The sequence below is a fragment of the Gopherus flavomarginatus genome, chromosome 15, assembly GCF_025201925.1.
Source record: "Gopherus flavomarginatus isolate rGopFla2 chromosome 15, rGopFla2.mat.asm, whole genome shotgun sequence".
Lineage (NCBI taxonomy): Eukaryota > Metazoa > Chordata > Testudines > Testudinidae > Gopherus > Gopherus flavomarginatus.
This window is the reverse complement of record NC_066631.1, coordinates 30,545,814-30,567,477: the sequence shown is the minus strand read 5'-3', so window position 1 is coordinate 30,567,477 and position 21,664 is coordinate 30,545,814. Positions and strand designations below refer to the sequence as shown.

Here is a 21,664-nt window from a genome sequence, read left to right as displayed (position 1 = left end):
CAGTTGTACAGCAACTGAAAACAGCATTTTATAATGGAAAGTATTCAGCAACCTGACCTATGGTTGTTGGTGCCAGCTCTGCCTAGAATAAAATTTATGTGCTTAACAACGAATTATTATTATCCCACGAGCTTCCCCCTCCCATTTGGGAGGATTCTTCAGTGAATAGGAAGCAAATACACATATCGTTTATGGTGACCAAAGCACAAAAAATAAATTGCTGGGGGGAAGGTGGGTTTGAGATCTTGTTTTTCTATTAGTAATCAGAACGCCAGACAAATGCTCTTAAAGGGAGCAATGCTTTTTATTTCCACGAGGGAAAAAAACTGAATTCTTTTATCTGTTATTTCACAACTTGTCAAAACACTAACGAAAGGCTTTAAGTCCCTCAGGTAGGTGTGACAGTTACAGCAATTCTCTTTTCAAAGAGAGGAGCAATAATTCCAATGTATAGCTGCTTATAGTGACAGTGTTACTGCTAACCCCAAATAAACTATTTAGGGATGAAGTCAAAGTTTTATGAAATGCAAGCTGCATAGTCTGAAACAAACATGACACAGATTATACTGGCACAAGTGAGCATACAAGGAATTTTAATCTGATTGCTACATAAACAATAGATGATTATACGGTATAAAACTGAGCTCTAAATTACTTTTTACTGATTATGATCATGTCCATTTTATTGCAAGATAGACTGGTTAATAGTATTTCACATAGGGCCAGAGGCAGCCCTGTGTTTTGCCTGAGTAACAAATGCAGGATAAGACCACATGTATCATAGGTTTCTTTGCACTTCTGCCAGCTATAAGTAGGAAATATTGCTCAGTAAGATGTTTCACTGCAGTAAGGCTTTCCTATGGTTGTACAGTCTGTACTGGAGGAGTGCATTTGACAATCACAGCATGTATGCTGTGTACATTTACAGAAGTGCAGACAAAAGAACTAAAAATATATAGCATGAATAAAGACCTGAGAAAACTTGGTAAAAATACACTCCTGTATTGCTAATGACACTATTCCCTAAGAGTGTAATTGTATTGACTTGGTTTCTCTTAAAAATCAATAAAAAGATTTAGATAAAAAATATGTATTCACATGAAGGATTTACATTTGACTTTTAAAAAGCAATATTTATATTTCCCTTTGAGATGGCAGAACTTACTTATAGGCATACATGAAAATTTCACCTAATTTCTCTGCACGTATTCAGCACCCTACCTCCAAATAAGTGTAAATTTCTTTCACAAAAAAAGTAAATTGGATTTTTAAAAAAGCACCTATTTCTATGTATTTTCTTGCTGCCCTCTTTGATTGTGTGAACTAAGCTGGTCTTGAATCACTAGAGAAACCTATATTTGAATGAACAGGTAGTCCCTTTTCAAGGGGAAAAAAAACTTCTATTAGCTATCTTTTTTGCCCTTGGCCAGAAAGCATTAGTTAAATCTTGAGTGCACATTTAGCCTGAATTAACTCAAGTTTAAAAATCAACTTTATTGATAAGCAGGGGCTGCATTTTAAATGCTCAGGAACTGAAAAGAGAAAATATCCCTAGTCATGTGCACCCAAACCTAATCGAAACCACTCGCTGGAGTGAAAGACTACTTCACACATTCTCCTCTCTATTTAGAAAAGAAACAGGGACTGGCATTCAATTACTAGGAAAGACTGAACAGATTAATAGGCCTTTGGTAGGTAATAAGGAAGTTTCTCTTCTGAACTCTCTATGTATCAGGTTCTCAAATATCGCTGTGCTCCTACGGATATAGCCCAGGCAAGGTTTCCAGTTCTTTAATATATTTCTCTCTCTCTTCCCTTTATGAAATTTTTGAACAGGATATGGCCTGGGAGCCAAATATAGCTCCTGGAATTCTACCACTGCCCTCACCTTTAATCATGGAGGTAGCAGCCCATAGAAACTACAGGTGTCCGCACACAACACGCCAGGGCACTTGGGTCAAGCTAGAGAACTGCATGCCCAGAGCTGTAGCGTCTCTGGGCCACATCTCTATGTTAAAGGTGACAATTAAAAGGTGGCTAGGACATCCTCTACTTATGCAATCCAAGAGTGGTCCTCAGGCTCCTGGCCACTGCAGCCCTCAGTGTCACATACATTGAGGCACCCCTCTTTTAGAGGTTTGAAGGAGGAGTCTATTTTTCTGTGAGAGAGCGCTGCAAAGCTTGTTGAAATTCTTCCTCCTCCTCTTCACGACGCCGTTTCTCCTGCTCCTGCTGCTCTCTGACAGACAACTCCATGGCAAGCTGTAAGTCTTTATCAAAACTGGAAGACTCATTTGGAGTGCTAACATGGGGAGTACTTGAACTCATAATATAGCTCTCCTGAAGTGCCCTGGCGAGAGAGAAACACAGTTTCAAGAGCTGAGAGGTACATATCCCATTTGACTTCATTTTCTTCCTATCAGTTTTTGAGCAAGGTCTCCAAGAGACTCTCCAACTGCCAGACAGCCTCCTTTTAAGGGGAAGAAAGCAATCCCCAGGACAGCTACAGAGAGGATTGCGTTCTAGGAAGTAGTCATGCAGTTTCCAAACATGAAATCCATTTTTCTCTGAAAGTTCCTGAGAGCCTGCTATCGAAGATCTGCTCCCTAATGGCTGTTTTCAGCAGCCTCTAAACGTGCACTCACCTAGTTTATAAGCACAACCTTCTGCATGTACAAAGCTGATACTGAGATGATATTCTTTATGTATACACAAATGCTTGTTTGCATCTGCAAGAGGAAGAATCTAAGATACTGCAGCCTATTTTCAGAGGGCCATTAAAAATTTGCTCCTAAATTTGTAACAACAGGTAACTTAAGTTTGGGAAAAACAAAAATTCTCAAGTGTCCAGGGTGTGGTAAATAAGTGTGAGGACACTTGTTAGAGGGGTGACATTAGCAGCTGTTGCAGGAGAAAAAGAGAATCTTCAGTTCTGGTCTAGTTAGATAAAGGATCCTTTGTTCTGAGGGTGCTCAAGGGCTGGTCAAAGAAATCAAAACTGCAATCCTTAGACTGAGCTAGCAAGGCCATATTTTACTAAACAAGGAGAACAAGGAGTTTGGTCGCACCTTAAAAATTAACCGATTTATTTGGGCATACACTTTCATGGGTAAAAAACCTCACTTTTTCTTGAAAGCTTATGCCCAAATAAATCTGTTAGTCTTTAAGGTGCCACCGGACTCTTTGTTGTTTTTGTGGATACAGACTAATACAGCTATCCCAATACTATACAAGGAGACTTGTTTGAGGTTCTTCTTGGAGACTAGTAGTACCACAAAGTATGTGATCTGGGCTTCTGTTCTTCTGCTGTGCCTTGCCTTATATGCCCAGGTGCTCTCCTACTTGGCTATACAACGTGCAGCATGCCTGTGGGCTACTGCTGGAGGTATTTACACTCTGGCCCAAAAATTTGGCCTATTGCGTTTAAGAATTTTAGAAAAGTTGAAATTACCTTTGATACTGTATATTAAAGTCCTGTGCATAAGCAACTGCTCCATTGGAATGCATTCCTAAGGCTTCCTGGGGGAAAAGGCCACAGTGATTCAGGAATTAGCAATGCAAGTCATATTTGAAAGTCATTTCTAAGTCGGACATGAATATCTCATTGATATTTGCTGTGACAAGTTTCAAAAACTTTCTGTGTTAAGATTCTTTTGAAAACTGCAGTATTACAGGGATCTGTCATCCATTCCTGCAGAAACTATAAATACCTTGGTATGAGTTTAGAGACGTGTCTTTCTATATACAGCTCATGTTAAAATAAAGAAATATTGCTTTGGTGGATAATATAAAGCTGAAACAAGAAGCTAACTCTCTATTAGGTGTACAATTACTTTGGTGAACTGGTATTTCATTTTTAAACTAGCCAAGTAAATTTTTCCAAGTCAAAACCAGGACTGAGGTAAAAGGAGACATACTATACTATACCTAGAAAAAGAAAGAACACTGAACAGCTGGCAGTACAGACTTACTTTGTTCCCACTGGACTCCAACAAACTCTGCTGAATAGCAAACTGCATTATTTCATTATCTTCATCTTGCACACGCACGTTCCTACCATCATGTTGAGTGTGATAAGATTTGGGGATTTCAAACACAGACTGGTTGACCTCAAAGCTAGAGGCTGTAGAAGCTAAAAATATAGTTAAAGATATACTGTATTGTACGCTTACAGCTTGTTAATCCAAAAATCAACTCCCAAAGCCCATTTTCAATTACATAAATAAGCCAAAACAAGACTCCAAGAACATAAGAATGGCTGAACTGGGTCAGACCAATGGTCCATCTAGCCCAATATTCTGTCTTCCAACAGTGGCCAATGCCAGGTGCTTCAGGGGGAATGAACAGAACAGGGAATCATCAAGTGATCCATCCCCTGTGACCCATTCCCAGCTTCTGACAAACAGAGGCTACGGATACCTCAGAGGATAGTTTTGCATCCCTGCCCAATAGCCACTGATAGATAAGTTCATGGAGGATAGATCCATTTCTTTTTTGAACCCTGTTATAATCTTGGCCTTCCGTTCAGATGAACCACCCACAGTATATTCATTCTATGTGAATGGGGTCTGGAGAGGCTTACACAGCAGCCAAGGTACAGGAATAAATAGAACATAGACGAACATAGCGCCAGCAAGTTTTGCAGCAGGGAAAACCGAGATGTGGCACCAAAGAACTAAGCAGCTACACTGAACTTTGATAAGTAAAAACAAAAGAGGCAAGTTTGCCAAAAAGTTAAGAAACACAAAGTGCAGCCAACTTATCACTCAGGCTGAGGACTCCTAGCAGAAGAGTTTGTCAGCAGCTCACAGGGGAATGCATTATACATCTGCAATGTTGTTTCCCCACTATCGTGCACACCCTCCCCATTGTAGCCCTTTCTATATAAGCATGGAAACAAATCCATCGCTGACAATTTACCATTGTACTTCTCTCATACACAGTATTTGTATAAACGATAAAGGCAAGAACATTAGTCTCCAGTACCCAAGGAGTTAACCTGGAACAGGCAATTGAGTGGGGGTTTTGAAGTGAGAATGGGTTAATCTGATTGGTGAATACACATTCCAGCCACTTAGATATTTTACTACACATATGGCTTTCCAGATCAGTTTCAGTAAGAACTACAACCTACTGTAGTCTTTTCAGTTCTAGCCTGTACAGCCTACAGGTTTGCTTTATTCTATAAAGCCCATTGCTAGCAAGTACACAAACAAAGCCCTCCCATAAACCCACCAGAGCTTTACACCTTCTTACCCAACTCACACTCTGCACCTTCAGCAGTTTGTGAAGAAGTTTCCTCAGCTGTCCTGCAGCCATTAACATTTTCAAATGTAATCCGAGCATTAAGCACATGAAACAAGGGAATTTCTGTAAATGGAAGTAGTACAAGATTTCTGTGAGACACAGCAGAGCCATACACTTTTCCACAGTTACAGCAGCAGCAATGGGGTTTTTATACATGCATAAAGAGATAAATTTCACAGATGTTACGTAGCCGCACAGTGAACTGCACCTCACTTTACCACAGAATAAAATGTCAGTGGTCAGTTTGTCTCATAACGTAGCATTGTGCAAGTGAAGTTTTTAAGACATATTATATTCACAGAACAGTCAACCAACCCACCTCCCCGCAATACACCCAGTGCTGATCACTGCCATCCTCTCTTCACAGGGATACACCTTGATGCCATTTGGAAGTTGCAGCTAGTGTAGAATGCAGCGGTGGCCCCTTTATTAAGCCACAGCTCTATGAAGAGAGCATATCACACCTTGCTTCTTGCCTGCAGTGGCCACCTCAGTGAAGTTTAAGATGATGATTTTGACCTATAAAGCCCCAATTATTTCAGTGCCAGCTTTGTGCGGAGAGAGGTGGTCTCATGAGATACTGAAACAGTTGTAGTTATGCAAGGCACTAGTGCTAGTAGACGGGACTAGCAACAGTCTTTGCCTTTGGAATTCACTTCCTCGCTTGGTCCTTCAAAGCTTAGATTTAAGGACCATCCAGACAGAAGGTAAGGCTCAGCTGTTTTCCCAGGTTCTCTGACTGGGAGACGGGTGGGGTGACAGGTGGCATTTTTAGGAACTGAACTGCATATTAATGTTTGTCCCTGTTTTTAAGCTTTTGTGCTGTGGTTGGAGAACACGAATAGAAACAAAATAGAAATGAAGGAAGAGTCTAAGTCCAAAAGATTGCTGAACAGTGAACAGTACCAATTTTGACCGGAAATCCAGGTGGAAATTCCAAAGTGATGAAGTCTTTAAGTCTAGCAAAATGAGCACTAGCTCTGGCCATCAGATCAATGATTGGAGTGACCTGCTCCATGAGAGAGAGGGGGAATTCTTCACACATCCACAAGGTTGCTTTAAACCTGTAACAGCGAGTTATACACGAGGATATTAGAAGAGTTTTCACTTTTCTACTATACATATGGCAAAATACACATAGTATTAGGCTGATGACAATACCACTAGGGTTGGAAAATGAATTATATGGCTCCATCGCATCCCGGGATACATAGCTTCTTTTTGAAGCAGTGGCCTAGCTGAACTATAACCCAGGTGAGCAGTAAGGACCAAGAATAATTACCATCTGAATGACTTAGAATGCATGCAGTGAGAAGGTGGTGTCAGTCCAGTTTCCAGCAGAGAGATGTGTGCATCACAGAAATCAAACCTCACAACTGTCCCATTTGTTGGAGGTCTCAGAGGCTGAAGACCGAATTGCACACTCAGTCAGACCTGAGGCACAATATGGGAGAAACTAGTGTTGGCACTCTCCATGTTACATCTGGTTTGCTGATAGACTTCAGCCTCCAGAGCCCTCAGACAGACTGGCACCATTCACTTGCATAAAGGGTAGGATTTTACTAAATGGTTCACATTCACCTAACTCTCCTCCCACTGGTTTTATAGGGAGCATGGGCAGGCCAAGACTGAGTGCTTTTGAAAATGCCACCCTTAATTCAATCCCCACTCCCTGCACAAAGTGAATTGTATTAGACATTTACAATATGATTTCTAAAAGCAAAACACTGGAGGAGAATCAAAGCAGGTAGACCTCAAACAGGAAGAGTTTAAGACAAGTATTTCAAGTTATACATTAACATTTCTCACTTCTGTGTTCTAATAGTGACTTCTTTGGGTCTTCCTATGTCCCTATCTTTCAGATCGAACTTCGGGTCAAAATATTCCTCCAGAGTAATGGCTGTAGGGTTATTCATAGTGGCATACTCTGTTTTGATGCCCTGTAAAAATAAACAGTACATAATAGATAGACATCAACCCCTCCTACAGAAAGCTTCAGCTCGTATCTCAGATTCTAGTGCAATCTAAGTGACAACTGCATAAAGCAGCACATTTCACCTAAATTGAGAGTCAGCAGTGAAATTAACACACAGATACAACAGACTAAAAGACAGATCTATACATTAATACAGTGCTTTTCATGCAGATTGTAGATCTCACAATGCTTTACAAAGACAGGAGAGTCTACCTTCAAAAATGCAGCCAGACTAGACTGGTGTGAGGATTTAATATGTCAAAGTTAGAAACTATGAAGAAGAGCTCTGTGTGGCTCAAGAGCTTATTCCTCTCACCAACAGAGGTTGGTCCTATAAAAGATATGACCTCACCCACCTTCTCTCTAATATTCTGAGACCGACACGGCTACAACTACACTGCATACATAATATAAAGCAGTCCCAGGCTCCGCATTATTCAGAGTAGCCAGTATTATGGCAAGCACTTCAAATTCCAAGAAGGCCAAGTACCTAAGCAAGACCCTTAGCAAAACCCATGGCAGAGCCATCAGCTGGTAAATCAATTACCTACTCATCTTCAAACCTGTACAGATGGAAAAGCATTTTCTCTTATGCAGGGCTGGTAACATCAATAATTCACACTCTGCATAGAACCCAAGGACCCCTCCCATTTCTCAAAGTTGCTATATGATAGCGTGCTGCTGCAGCATTTGTACCCCCTGCCACTTCCTTGTATTGCTAGGTCACCAGTGAAACATCATATCTTCAACCCAAAGCTGCTGCAGGTCTGCAAGTTTACAGTTTCAGAACATTTGGTTATTCCAGTCTTCTGGGGTGTGTGTGCGGGGGAGGGTAAGAACAGAAGCCCATGGCAAACCCTCAGAGTCTCATCTCACTCCAGCAGCCCAATTTCCCACTCTTCCTTCCAGATTCCATGACCCTACCTCCAGTCCTGAGCTTCTTCAAAAGGAAAAGTACAATTACTCTTACCGCAACACGCGGGGGTGGAGGGATTAAAACTCTCAAGGGTAAGTCTAGAACCCAGGGTTTGAACTAAGTTTCTAGAATTGAAGAAACAGTTTTGATGAAGCTGTAGCATAAGATCCACATAACTCATTCATGTTACTTCTCAACACCGCAGTGACTGCTTTTAAAGTCAGTGATGAGAGAAAGATTTTACTCACCTGCACACCATACTCATGCTCTACAGTACCAAGAAAAGATTCCAGTGGATTTCTGTCAGCTTGAGAAAAAGGGAGGGAGAAGGAATAGGCTCATTAGCAGAGTTAATTAACACAGAAGTGCACATGCATCCATCTCAGGCTCTGTGACAAGGGAAGCCCCAGCTCCATAGTGAAAAGAAGATGGACAGAGCCTTGTTTGCTCTGCTCATTCAATAGGGGACAACAGTGGTGAGGCTGGTTTTCGATGAACCCTTTGCTAGAAAAGCCCAAGATTTAAGAATAAAATAGGGGAAGGGATGATGATTTTAAGGACACTAACATCAGGGGCATCTAAAATTTATCATTGTCCACCATTGTTTCTGGGAGTGTCTGAAAACTGCTGAGTGGCAATTGTTCCCCCCCACCTCCCCAAGATTATAGTAGAAGGTTGAAACAAGACCATAATCTCAATACGCACCCCAGAATTAAGAGTACAAAAATAATGCAGACATCTTATAGTTTTAACCCAGGTAAAAAGAACAGCTCTGAAGTGAAAGTACAGAGGCTTTCACAGCAGAGAATATGCAGGGACAGAAAATGAAACCATGGGGAAGGGTACCACTTTTTGAGGCTTTAGAGGAAACTCTGACGCTAATTTTCAAACATGTTTTCCCAATAAATAGAATCAAAACTACAGAGAATCATTCACACTTACATTAGAACTTCAGAGAGCCAAGTAATAAGCCACCTCAAGTATACAGTGATTAGAATTAGCCTCAGCAGGTTCAGAGGCAAGTGAGAGTAACCTGCCTGGTTACTCTTCACCAGGCATGTGTTGTGCACAAAGGTTATGTCCTGCCTCTTTGTACAAAGATCTTAACAAAATGTTCTATTCAGTTTCCGATAACCTATGGGAAGTTACCTTTATATCTTTTTTTCTCTTCTTCTGTCAAGTGTTCTGTTCGGATTTTTGTGACTACATTCACATTGTTTGCTGTATAGACCTTTAAAAAGGATATTATTAATTATTATTATTATCATTATTATTATTATCATCATCTATCATATGTATTACTGTCTTGCCTAGGGGTTTCAGTCATAGACCAGGGCCCACTGACAACTATTAAGGATAAGAAAAGCAGCATCTTTAAAGATACCCAAGCAAAAATTCAAAAAGTTAAACCAAGAGGCAGAGGAAAGAGGAGGAACAAGAATCTGTCTACCTTTAACGTATCAGAAATCAGTAAAACATGATTGTGTGATCTGTCTATTTATCTCATTTTTCCATGAAGTGCTGGAAATGTTACAAATATGTATTGTTACCTCATTACGTTGACAGAGTCCCATGCTAATGCTGAGCTAGACAGCCATCTGCTGGGCAAGCTGCTAGAATCAATGTAAAAATATCTATCCAAGAATCCATTAACAAAGGAAAACTAGCTAGCATGAGTCATCATTTAGGTCCAATCCTACAGCCGCAAAAGTCAAAGGAGTTTTGTCACTGACTCCAGTGAGAGCTGGCTCAGGCTCTTCCAGAGACTCTTGGGAGAAGATTCAGGTGCTTGCAGACAAATTTCCTGTTAATGAAGTTGGTTCCAGCTGAAAGATTGGAAGGGCACTCTAAACTGAGGAAGTGTAGAATCCCCCGTGTGTGTGTTAATTTTGAGGGAGGAAGGACAGGGACGAGCAGAAAGGCTGCGGCTGTGCTCTCTTTCTACTTAAGTCACTGATAAGATTCTGCAGATGGAATTATGCAACAAGTAGAAGGAACTCCAGTTCTCACGGGTGCACGCTCATACTTAGGAGTGGTTCCGCAGCAGTGATATGATTCAATCCTTGTTGTTTTGACCCTAAGCAACCAGAGGGGTGAGAAGGTTCCATTTACGGTACCAATTTTTTGACCATACCAGAGCTTCAAATGAATTCAGTTACACACGGGTCGATTGTACAGGTTTAAGCCACTACACTTTAACCAAAAAAAAAACAAACCAAACAAACAAACCAACCCCCAGCCACATTAAAAGAACAGTAAGTCTGCAAAGACCTACACTCACAAGTCAAGAAATGCCAGAACCTTAAATTGGCCATCTTGAGCATCTACATTATGTAACAATTTAATTACATGGTCACATACCACCCGGGATGGACAGTGCTCATTGAATGGGAGGCTATTCATTGTTAATTTTAATCCCCATTTAATGTACAGTAAATAATGCAGTAGACTATATACCATCCAAATCCTTTACCAAGCAACAGTAAATTATAATTTCTTCATAGGTTTTCCATGGTGCTCTCATTGCAGTATCTTAGTTCTTTACAAAGATTAATGAATTTATCTTAACCACCCTGTGACCTGAGTGGGCATTATCCCCATTTTACACATGGGGATCTAAAGCACAGGGCAATTAAGGTCGGAAACATCAACAAATTTTGAGTGCCCAATTTGACAAGTCAAGGACCTGATTGTTTAGAGTACTTAGAGAGTGCTATGTTCAGAGTACCTCTCCCACTGACCTCAGTTGCAGTTTTGAGTTCTCTGCTCTTTTGCAAAAACAAAAAACAAAAACTAAATAAAACCTCTGGATATCAAGATAGGCACTTGAAAATGAGGAACAGTTAGTGACTACCAGTGAAAAAGTTTGTTTACTTGACTTGCCAAGTGATGCTGAGGACTCTGTGACAGAAGCAGGGATAGAATCCAATTCTCCAGAGTGGCGTTCAACTGCTTTAGCCATGTTTTCTCTTCCTGCAGTTCCCTGCCCTCATTCACCAGAATCCCCTTTTAACTTCAGCAAGAGATGAAGCAGAGGTTGTATAGATTCTGTTCTACACAGGTTCTTCTACCATGCTCATCACCATAGTATCTGAATGCCTACAGCAATGTGACTAATAATGGGCACATAACTGGTCCCTCATCCTCTCCCCAAAGGAAGGTGTGCGTGCAGCGGACGACTGCGTTTGGAATTTTATAATACACACCCCTACTGATATATTTATTTTAGAGAAGGAAAGGTCAAAGTAGTACACTTGCACTGAATGAAAGGTGGTGAGATTTGGATTGTCCTTCGTTTCTGGGAGAGTTCATTCCACAGTCTTGGGGCAATCCCAAGAAAGCTCTGTCTACTGCACAGATGCACTTTACTCTTATGGTAGAAAGTTACACTGTGCCAGAGGAGGGGAGTTGTCAACCATGCTCTTCATCCCAGAGCTCGAGTTGAGTTATCTTTTAGAGACCACTGAGTACCCTGAAAATAAGGACCAAGACCTTAAACTTGACTCAATATTTTCTAGGAAGCTAGCACCAGAAGCTGAGGATGGGTCTGATGTGTTCACAGTGTTGCTAAGAAGACATGATGCAGTGTTCTGTACCAACTAGAGTCTCCTAAGCACTGAAGGCTTCACATGCAGGAAACAGTCCAAATGGCTGTAGTCCAAATGAGGTGACAAAGACATAAATAATGAGGCCAGGTCACTGTCCACCAGACTCCTAGCCAATGGGAGATGGTAGAAACAGTTACTTGCATATGCTGCAATGAGAGAACTTCACATCAGTGATGAATTCAGGAGTCTCCTAAGCTAGAAGACAGAATTGACCAATTGTGGGTATGTACCTTCAAACAAAAAGTGACTGCACCAGGGCTGTGAATCATTCAAAATGCCTTCCTCTGCCCACCAGCACAGCTTCTGTCTTGCTTCTGTTCAGCTTCAGCCAGCTGTTCTTTGTCCTTGGATTTCATCCAAGCCCTAGGCAGTCTTTGTGGCACATGGTGAAGGAAAGGTAGAGCTCCATTATCCACATATTGGTGGCACTGGAATCCACGTTGCCTTACCTGCTCACCTAATGACTGCGTGTAGATGATGAATAGGACTGGAGAGAGAAAATTGATCCTTGTGCAGCCCCACAAGGGAGAGGTCAGTTTCCCATCACTACTCAAAGGATGCATCCCTCCAGGAAGAACTTGAACCATTTTAAATACATGACATTGACTGCTACCACCTCTCTCAGGAGAGACAATAGTATCTTTATATGGTCAACAGCAGTGAATGCTGCAGAGAAGTCCAGATGAGAGTCAACATTTCAACAGTGAATGAGACATGATAGGTGGAGTGGGCATGGGATGGAAAAGGGCTTTGAAAGTGCAGACAAGTAGCTTACATTAGATGCCAGAGAGAAGGAGAGCTAGTGGAGGGATGCAAATAGATGGGGGCAAGTTGGTCAAGGTGAAGGCTGGGAAATTATCTTTGCAGCAAGATTCTGAACGGATATGTGTAGGGCAAGATTGCCTTTGCCAAGATGAGAAGCAAGGATTTTCTATTAACAGCAGATCATGCATTATTCCTGATTCATTCCCAGAGCACAGTCCACCTTGTGCACTGGATCGTGCAGAAAATAAATGTGATGATGTAATTTTAGACTAATCATCATGCATATGCACAAAGACAAATTAGGGATGCAGAGGCCTTACGTGTGGCATCTCCTAACTTCTGAGTGCTTGACTTTGCAACCTTAATGTTTTTAATACAATTTCAGTTTTGTGAAAGCTTATGATGGGGAGGTGGGGAGGGGAAGAAGAGATTCAATCATATTTAAATATATTGACCCTCCATATTGGTCATCAGCAGAGTTGAGATCTTCAGCTCAAGTAGTGGAAGACTCTGCTATGGATCTACTGGAGTAACTGGAGCAGAAGAAGGTTGTTATCTTCTCCTAGACCTGCCACTAGAGTGGATGGAGACACTTTGCTAGTGGGTTTTACAGCTACTTGACAGACAAAGGAATGTAAATACGCAGAAACAATGAACTCAATTCTAAGTTCTGGAGAAAGCATTCTCTAGTGGTTATACCATTCTGCCTTTCTCCCCAGGAGCCTCTCTCTGTCTGCTTGTGCTCCTACCCCCACCTCCTGAGCTCCTGCCCCTTCATCTGCTACAATCTCCATGGTGCCTGTCATCCCACGTTCCCCTCCACCCCTCGCCGCTCTCACCCATGGACACCCCTCCTGCTATTTGGTACCCTCTCCAAGACTTGTCACTCCCAAAACAAATCTGGTGGCAAAACCACAGAAGTTACAGACACCAAAGCAAGCTATAAAAATCCAAGATACACAGGGGATACAGAAGATCACAATTCTAATTCAATTAGCTAGGAGATATCTTAGTTGGAAAGAACTGGTTTTTACCTTTGCTTCATAACCATTAACACCTTCTGCTTTCTCTGTCCTCCATACCCAAAATCCAGATGTATTTCTGATAAAGAGTAAACACCACAATTATCTATGCATTTGCAGTTTATATTTAGTCCCAGGCCGCTGTTTTCCCTAACAACATTTCACCTGAATAGTGTTTTGAGAGGTACCAAAAGTAACAGCTCTAGAGAAAAGGTGCAACAATAACATAAGCTGTCCCTGCAAACACCAACACCCTTTTCCAACACAGGACTCAGAGTATTTTAATTTCTTTTCACATTCAGACTTTGCCTTAACTGCAGAGACCAATGAACCATGATTTTAGTTTGTGATGTGAATGCCTGACCAGCTAGGAATTGGGAGTTTCTGGAAACCATTGCATCATTTCTATCACTATTAACTTGCTGAGCTTTATTTCAACTAGCAACATGTAGCTGACAGTTGGGGGACCTGGATTGATAGAGCTGAAAAAACATTTATCTATGAAATGTCAGGTAATGTTTTCAAACGCTCCTAAGTCCCATTTTCAAAATGAATTTAGAAACTTAGGAACTTAAGTCCCATTGAGAGTCTGTGAATCTTAGAACTTGAAAACTTTAACATGTTACCCCTTAAGTACATCTCAGTATTCAAGGGGGGGAAAAAAAACAAACCCCAAAACAATCTTTACTCATCTAGTGGAATCAATTAGTGAGCTTTGATAGCTGCTGTCCCTCAATGGCTATAATTCTGCATCCATGTTTTGACCAACTCTTCTTCCTTGCAGTAAAAAACCAAACCAAAACAAAATCCACCTCTTCCAGCAGTTATAACAACTGCTTTATAGCACCCAAAAAATGTGCAGCACAATAGAGATGCTTTCTAGAGAAAGCAAGCTCCTTTGACCATGCAGATTAAACATCAGATAAACTAATGTAACAAAAGGAGGAATACGGTTATAAGTAGTTTGCTGTATTCTCTAATTGATAATATTTAGAAATATTCTTATAGACTTATATGATTAAACTAAAGCCAGAGTAGAATGAATAAGTCAAGAAAAGCTGTAAACCCTACTATTGGTTTTTCAATACTGCACATATGCTTCACAAAATAAGCAGGAACCACCGATACATATCTGAAATCAGAAGACATAACCCTTGACTCACTAATATGGGAAACCATATCTTATGGTGCAAATGGACTTCATACCAAATAGAAATCGTTTGCCAGACAAGAAGTAATGAACTGAGATGTTAAAAAGTGTCTGTACGGAACAAGATAAGCAGTTATTGTTACATCCCATATTATTTTTAAGATACATATTACAAGACTTAAAAAATACATTGCGAGTATAGTAATCTTGCATATTTCATATCTGGAGGATTTATTCATTAAGAGAAGCTTAAATACCTTACCTTTCAAACGCAATATTTTTAGTATCAAGGCATGTATTAATAATTGGAGACGTAAGGCGTCTTTCCACCTCCTTTCTTTCTGGCATCACAGAGCCCAAAGTCAGACGCTTCATTTGTTGAGAGATTTCAAAACGCTCTGTTGTGACAACTTTGTCATCATGGTTTATCTCAATTAGTTCTGCCCAGCCTCCTGTATCTGTTGAAAGGATATATTTTATGGACTACAGACTTCAGAACAAACCTTCAGGATGAAGAGCTGACCAAGACACACACTATAGACTAAAATGAGGATTAAAGCTGCCTTGCAAAGTTTTAATCACTCACTTACCTAGGGCAAGTTACTAGACACCAACATGGTAGGGATGTGCAAGCAGACTGTGTGCCTGCCCAAGTCATTCTTATGATATTTTTCATAATGGAATTAAGAGACTCTAATAATGAAGCTTCAGGCCTCCAAAAAGAAAAGCACAGTGGATTTCTTTTTTGTTTTTGTTGAGAGTGGGAGAGAAGGGTAAAGTCAAGTTCTAGAGATTCATATTTGCTCCAGAAGATTTTTCTTAACAGAAAGTCCAATCACTTCTGCTTAGCCCAGTGACCTGATAGCCCAGAAAATGCACTTCCCAGCACAAATAAGTCTGTAAAAGCATGCAGAAATAAAGCTTATAATTACGTGTGTCCTTTTAGTAACACTAGGAATCTGTCAGGGTAGTTTGCGTACTAACTGATGATCAATGAATCAAATGTACTAAAGCATTTACCTTCTCCCTTGAAAATTAAGCTACGTTTCCCTCGTTCCCAGCTCATATTTTCAAAGCCCAATAATGTGATATCAACGCGTAACTTAGCTCCGCTTTTCCAGATGCGACAGGTATCATTTGGACACACTCTGGAAACAAGTGGAACTATAAAAGAAACAATGACACACACAGACACAAATATAAAAATCCTTAACAGAGAGGACAAATGTAGGAAGACTAAACTCAACCAGAAGTTATGTGCTTGGTGAAAATGTTTATGGCCTGCATAACACAGACCATAAAGTAGATGATTATAATGTTCCGTTCTAGCCTTAAACCTATGAATCAATGTCTAGATAACAAAGAACAGAGAGATTATCAGGACTGATTCTTGATTTATTGATTAACACAATAGGGAAACGAAACACGAGAACAGACCAATGGCCTGATGTAATTTTGTATCCTGCCTCACGCAATGGCTAAATATGTAGTGGTTTGGAGAAAGTCAAATCACCTGTAATGCTATTTTGCAGTGTAAAGAAATAAGTTTCCTGAATATTTTATGTCTTGATGCATAATGTTTGTGTAGATGTCTTAACTTAAATGTCTCCCAAAAATCAGGATGGCCTTAGAAAAATCTTCAGCATAGCACTGCTTTAAAAAAAAACAAAAACAAAAACAAAAAACCACACAACAAAAAACCTTAAACAAGAGATATTTGAAGGAAGGGTATAGTTTGTGCAGCATGCTAAGGTGGTCAGAAGGAATCTTCAAGACTTCAGAGACTTTTTGGGTTGAAGGAAAAAAATATGGGTTGGGAGAGAGTAAGGGCTTGACAATTGTGTTTTCTTTGCAAACATACTTTTTATTTCAGCAATTTTTTGAACTTAGAAGTAAGAAAGATGTAAAAAATCCCCCAAAAAACCAAACTTACCCCAGCTAGTGAATTCCCATTTCATTTCCACATAAAAATCAGAAGTCTAGTGTAGAAACAAAGTATTCAAATGAACCACCAAGGGAGAGAACACTAGATTAATATTCAGTACAGCATGTCAAATGTACATTTTAGAAACAAGCGAAAGTAGAGGTTTTGAGATGCTCCTGATAGAAAGCACAATGAAACCAACAAATATGAATTTTACATGTGCTGATATTTGTCATTCAATTTAAATTAATGGGCACAGAGTGTAACACTGTTCTGCAACAGTCTAATGCTATCATTGTTTCCTACTGAATTACTCTTCATTTGTTATTCTACTACAAAAGCACATAACTCTTAGCCTTTGACGTAGGAAGAATAAGCATCCTCCTCCAAGACCCGAGATCATTAATAAAAACAGAGAAAACTCCATGGTCTCCCACATGTTTATGTAGAGCTGACAGACACAATTATGAACTGAATAATACATCATCCTGACTTTAAAGTTGCCAATTTAAGTCAACTAGAACCAAACTAACAATCATCCAGCTGCAACTGACCAGCATGACATTCAGGTTTCACTAAGCATTTACCTCATTAATTTTTTGGAGTAATTCAGGAACCCCTCCAAGTGTTGCAGATGTTTGGTGGTAGTCGCGATGCTGCAGTATCAGGTATGCCATCTCTGGGTCTCCTGTGCTTACAGCCTCATGTAAAACTGCAAGAAACCCAAACACAGGCAAGGTTTAATATTAACAAAAGCAAAGTGAACGCTGCAGCCACATCCCACGGTCCTAAGGTGACATTTGTAGAGACAGATTTTAGACCCTCAATGTTTAAGGTGAAAACGATTAAGTGCCTGTGAGCTGACCTCTTACCTGTCCATCCCTGTGCATTCTCTTTGGTAACATCTGCCTTGTGTCGAAGAAGGACTTCGGCAGACTCTATATATCCCAAGGAAACAGCGAGGTGCAGCAAGGTCCGACCCCGTGGGTCACGCTGATCGACATCCTGTCGAGTAATCAAGTTAGTGCAGCTTCAGCATTAGCTATCAAATGTAAAATCAGAACACATTTAAGAAAGTTAAAACAAACATTTTCAGCAATAAGCTGTAATCACTCAATATGTATTCCTACAGAACAGTCTGTTGCTTGGAACTACTTATCCTACATGATTTGCTTTGATACTGCTACTGAATTGCCTTCTTAAAAGCCTGATCCTACCGCCCTACTGAAGTCAAACAGGAGTAGAATTGGGCACCTTAGAAGTGATTGTGAGTAAGGGAGGTATGTGTTAGCATGACAGGAAAAGAGGAGGGAAATGAGAGGGAGGAAAAGGGGAGAAACAAAAAAACATTCTAGATTATTCCTGCCCCCTCCCCCTCCCTCTCCCGCTCCCCCTTTCCCACTTCTTTATGAACAGTTTCTTTTAGGAGTAGACAGTGCTCCATTCTTTTTATTTTGTACCATGGGCAGTCACAGTTAAATGGCCACTGGAGGATATAATGGAAGATATCCAACATGTTGGAATCAGCAAAAAAAATTAAGAGCAAGTGACAGTTACAATGCACATTTTGTAATTTTTTGGTGAGAATATGGACGAACATGACAATTAAAAAAGCATCTATTTGACCGACACACAGAACAATGAAGAGTGAGTGCATTCTCTACAAGTCACTAAGAAATGGAAGTACACAAGGCACAAATATCCAAAACATGCAAGCACAACATACTCATACCTTACATATATTTTTCACTACTAGCTTTAGAGATTTGAAACAGAAGAGCATCTATAACTAAAGGAAAATGGGAAAAGTCAAGAGTGGGCTCAGAAAAGAAAGTTATTACATAACTTAATATGGTTATTTGACAGCATTATGTTTAAAACACCAAGTAGTGAACATAAAGGAATCTGAGTTAAACCATCATCTCATTGCTGCAGCTCATATGATCTTCAATCCTACTTTCTCCAAACTGCAATGCCTATTGCAGTGACCAAAATATAAAGGACTTTGGAACCGTCTTATCTCAATTTCTTTGCTACGATTATCCTGTAGCTATACATTATAGCCATTTATCATTTCATATGCTGACTATATCCAGCTAGAGTTTCTTTCAATCCCTCAAACCCTATCAAAGCACATCTGCCACACACAGCAAGCAGTTTGTCCTGAAGATGTAAGAGGAAGTGTACCCCCAGAATGCCTTTTAAAACTTTCACTTAAGAGAGATGTTTCTAGGCTTGATGGAATATGTCTTTCCAACCCTTCATATGTTGCCTGTCTTCTTGTATTATAAGCTCTTTGTGACAGGGAACAGGACTACAGTGTGCACAAACAAGGCTTTATACATTGTGGGTGATACCAGAATACAGATAATAAAAATAAACTGAGGCAGTGAAATCATATTTGTTGTTACATGTGTTTATTTTAATACTGCTAAAACCTTAAAAGAGAGAGATGAACACCCCAACCAAGGGTTCAATAATATCTATAGAGAATCCCTTGCTACAGACTGAAGATTATATGAATTAGAGACAGTAACAGCATTCCAAGATTCTCAAGAAACAACACAGGTATGCTTTAAGCCAATACTAGTGTTTCATAGTGTACAGCTGGAGTTGTGGACGACCATCAGGATTTGTGTCAGAAGGTAGCATTAGCTGATGAGTTCAGAACGCATACTCACTATTTCGGGCACAATAAAAGCAAATAGGCTATGCTTCTACCAGTGTGTACCCTGCACTACTGAACCTCAAAGTTCAATCTGTGTACTCCTAAAGCAGCTATAACCATAGTACCTGAGTTATACTAGCATGTTTGTTGCTTGGGATTTGATGCAGATTTTTGAATGTTTCTCCTACTGCCTCTCTTTTAACTCTGGTACTTTCATCACAGCTCTTGGCTGACTACCGGATTTTTGTGTTCTCTGTTCTACAGTGAGCCATGATGATCAGCTATTTTCTACCACAGTTGTGGTTCTATATTCTAGAAAGTGCAAAGCTGCTGGGCTCCTATGTTCTAAGGCAGCCAGTGAAGCTCAGAGGACTACACTTGAAATAAGCCCTTTGTGTTTTAACAAGGAAGGAAATTACTGCATTGACAATCTTTGCAAAGCAGTAATCTTAACACCAGATCAGTACTGGGGGAGGGAAGATAATGGCTCAGCACAATATAAAGACAGAAAAATAAAACGCCTCAAATTTCAGTGAACTGTTGGCTCCCTGAGGGTGCCATTCTGATTAAAAAAAAAAATCAATTTGTGTTTCATCTTTGGCAGTAGCTGACACCCCTACTGTGTGCTGGTTTCCTCCTCTCTTCCCCCCCCCCACCCCCCAGCTACATGGTACTTATCTGCTGCCTTTCTGGCAAAAAGCATTAGTGCCTGTCACATCTGCCTGTCTTTTGGCCCTGATTCAAATGATTTCTAACATTTTCCTGACAGCTACAGAGTTTTTTACAATCCATCTGTATCTTTCTCAATGCCTTGAATCTGACTATATTGAAAGACAGTCAAATTTTTAATATGCAGAAGTTGCATGACAAAGGGTATAATCTCTGTGCCTTCCTGAGGTGATCCCCTTTTAATCATAAAGAGCTGTAAAAAAAACAAACAAAAAATAAACCCATAATAAGTTTAACAAAGAGAAACTTAACTAAGATATAAAGTTACTTTCTAAGTCCTCACGTCACACAAAATGCATATAGTTGATCTATTATCTTGATCTAATTATCAGTCCATCATGTCCTGTATTGTGCCTTGGGCAGTTTCAGAGGACAATCCCTCTCTCTACAAGAAGTCATTGCACCACATGTTGGTCTGGTGCCCATTTTACCTTGCCTTCCAGCTCTTTATCCAGCTGTTTGTAGTCATTATTCCAGACTAAGACATGCAGAGGAAACTTGCCACGAGCCTCGCACGGAGAGCTCATCTTGTCAGGTAATAGAGGGCTCAACCCTCCCGGGGGGGGGGGGTGCCTGCCCACTCTGATCTCCCCCTCTTTGTTTCTCACAGGGCCCTTACCAAGCCCCTCAGCCCTAGCCCCACAAGACTCTCTCCCCACTGACTCCCACCCTCTTCTGGTGCCTTACAAATACCCTCCCCACATCAACCCCCCTCAAACAGCCCACATGCCAGCCCCTCAACCTTTGCCCCTCCCCAACAGGCTCCAGCCACCAGCCCCCTCTGCCCCCCAAGAGGCTCCCAGCCCCCTCAACCTCTGCCCCCCAACAGGCTCCAGACACCAGCCCCCTCTGTCCTCAACAGGCTCCCAGCCCCCTCAACCTCTGCCCCCCAACAGGCTCCAGCCACCAGCTCCCTCTGCCCCCCAACAGGCTCCAGCCACCAGCCCCCTCTGCCCCCCAAGAGGCTCCCAGCCCCCTCAACCTCTGCCCCCCAACAGGCTCCAGCCACCAGCCCCTTCTGTCCCCCAACAGGCTCCCAGCCCCCTCAACCTCTGCCCCCCAACAGGCTCCAGCCACCAGCCCCCGCTGCCCCCCAACAGGCTCCAGACACCAGCCCCCTCACTCTCTGGGCCCCGCTCCCCTCCCTCCCGCGGTGCTCCCGAGCCCCCTCCGCTGACCTCTCACCCTACCGCTGACCTTTCCCCTCTCCTGACCCCAGCCCCTCGCTTTCCTTCTCTCCCTAGAATGTTTCACACCAGCCAGGGCAGCGGCCGGAACGAACCACTGGGCTCCCGGGAGAGGGTAGGCGCTCCGGGGCCAGTCCCTTGCCCCGCTAGCGAGCCCATGGGGTGGGAAAGTTACCCCTTACCGCCCCCCTTCTAGCAGGCAGATGGACCCTTCCTCCCCGCAGGCTCGCCCATTGCCTGGCGGAGGAAAATACACGGGATGTGGGAGCTCTTCCCCCGCCCTATCAGGACATTGGTTTCGCCTGAAGGCTCCGTAACCCAGCGGCAGGGAGCGACCCTTCCTAGTACTTCCGTGCGGCCGAGGTCACCGTTTCGGCTGAGGGTAGCATCACGCACTGACTCCCCCGTAGCCA

General features: G+C 41.5%; 1 protein-coding gene across 7 annotated transcripts; it reads right to left on the bottom strand.

Annotated features, from left to right (window-relative positions):
* Nucleotides 1-285: 285 nt before the first annotated feature.
* Nucleotides 286-21,664, bottom strand: ANKRD13A (ankyrin repeat domain 13A). Of its 7 annotated transcripts, none has more exons than XM_050924439.1 (16): nt 21,006-21,664; nt 20,496-20,843; nt 17,540-17,672; nt 17,255-17,379; nt 16,677-16,722; nt 15,764-15,907; nt 15,006-15,201; nt 13,606-13,672; nt 9,348-9,429; nt 8,447-8,505; nt 7,117-7,247; nt 6,214-6,371; nt 5,266-5,370; nt 3,972-4,132; nt 3,452-3,519; nt 286-2,350 (listed from the first exon to the last, which is right to left on the bottom strand). In XM_050924439.1, the coding sequence occupies exons 2-16, from the start codon at nt 20,589-20,591 to the stop codon at nt 2,152-2,154; spliced, it is 1,770 nt and encodes a 589-aa protein (XP_050780396.1). In that variant the 5' UTR covers nt 20,592-20,843; nt 21,006-21,664; the 3' UTR covers nt 286-2,151. The 7 variants fall into 7 exon arrangements, with proteins under 7 accessions (XP_050780396.1, XP_050780392.1, XP_050780394.1 ...); XM_050924435.1 differs by having other exon boundaries at nt 5,257-5,370; nt 21,006-21,662; XM_050924437.1 differs by having other exon boundaries at nt 5,257-5,370; nt 21,074-21,662.

Coding starts and splice junctions, on each gene's coding strand:
- ANKRD13A (XM_050924435.1), bottom strand. CDS start 20,591: ATGAGCTCTCCGTGCGAGGCTCGTGGCAAGTTTCCTCTGCATGTCTTA. Junction 16,723..17,254: donor TACTCCAAAAAATTAATGAG/GTAAATGCTTAG, acceptor TTTCTACACTAG/ACTTCTGATTTTTATGTGGA. Junction 13,673..15,005: donor AAAAATATTGCGTTTGAAAG/GTAAGGTATTTA, acceptor ACTCTTTATCAG/AAATACATCTGGATTTTGGG.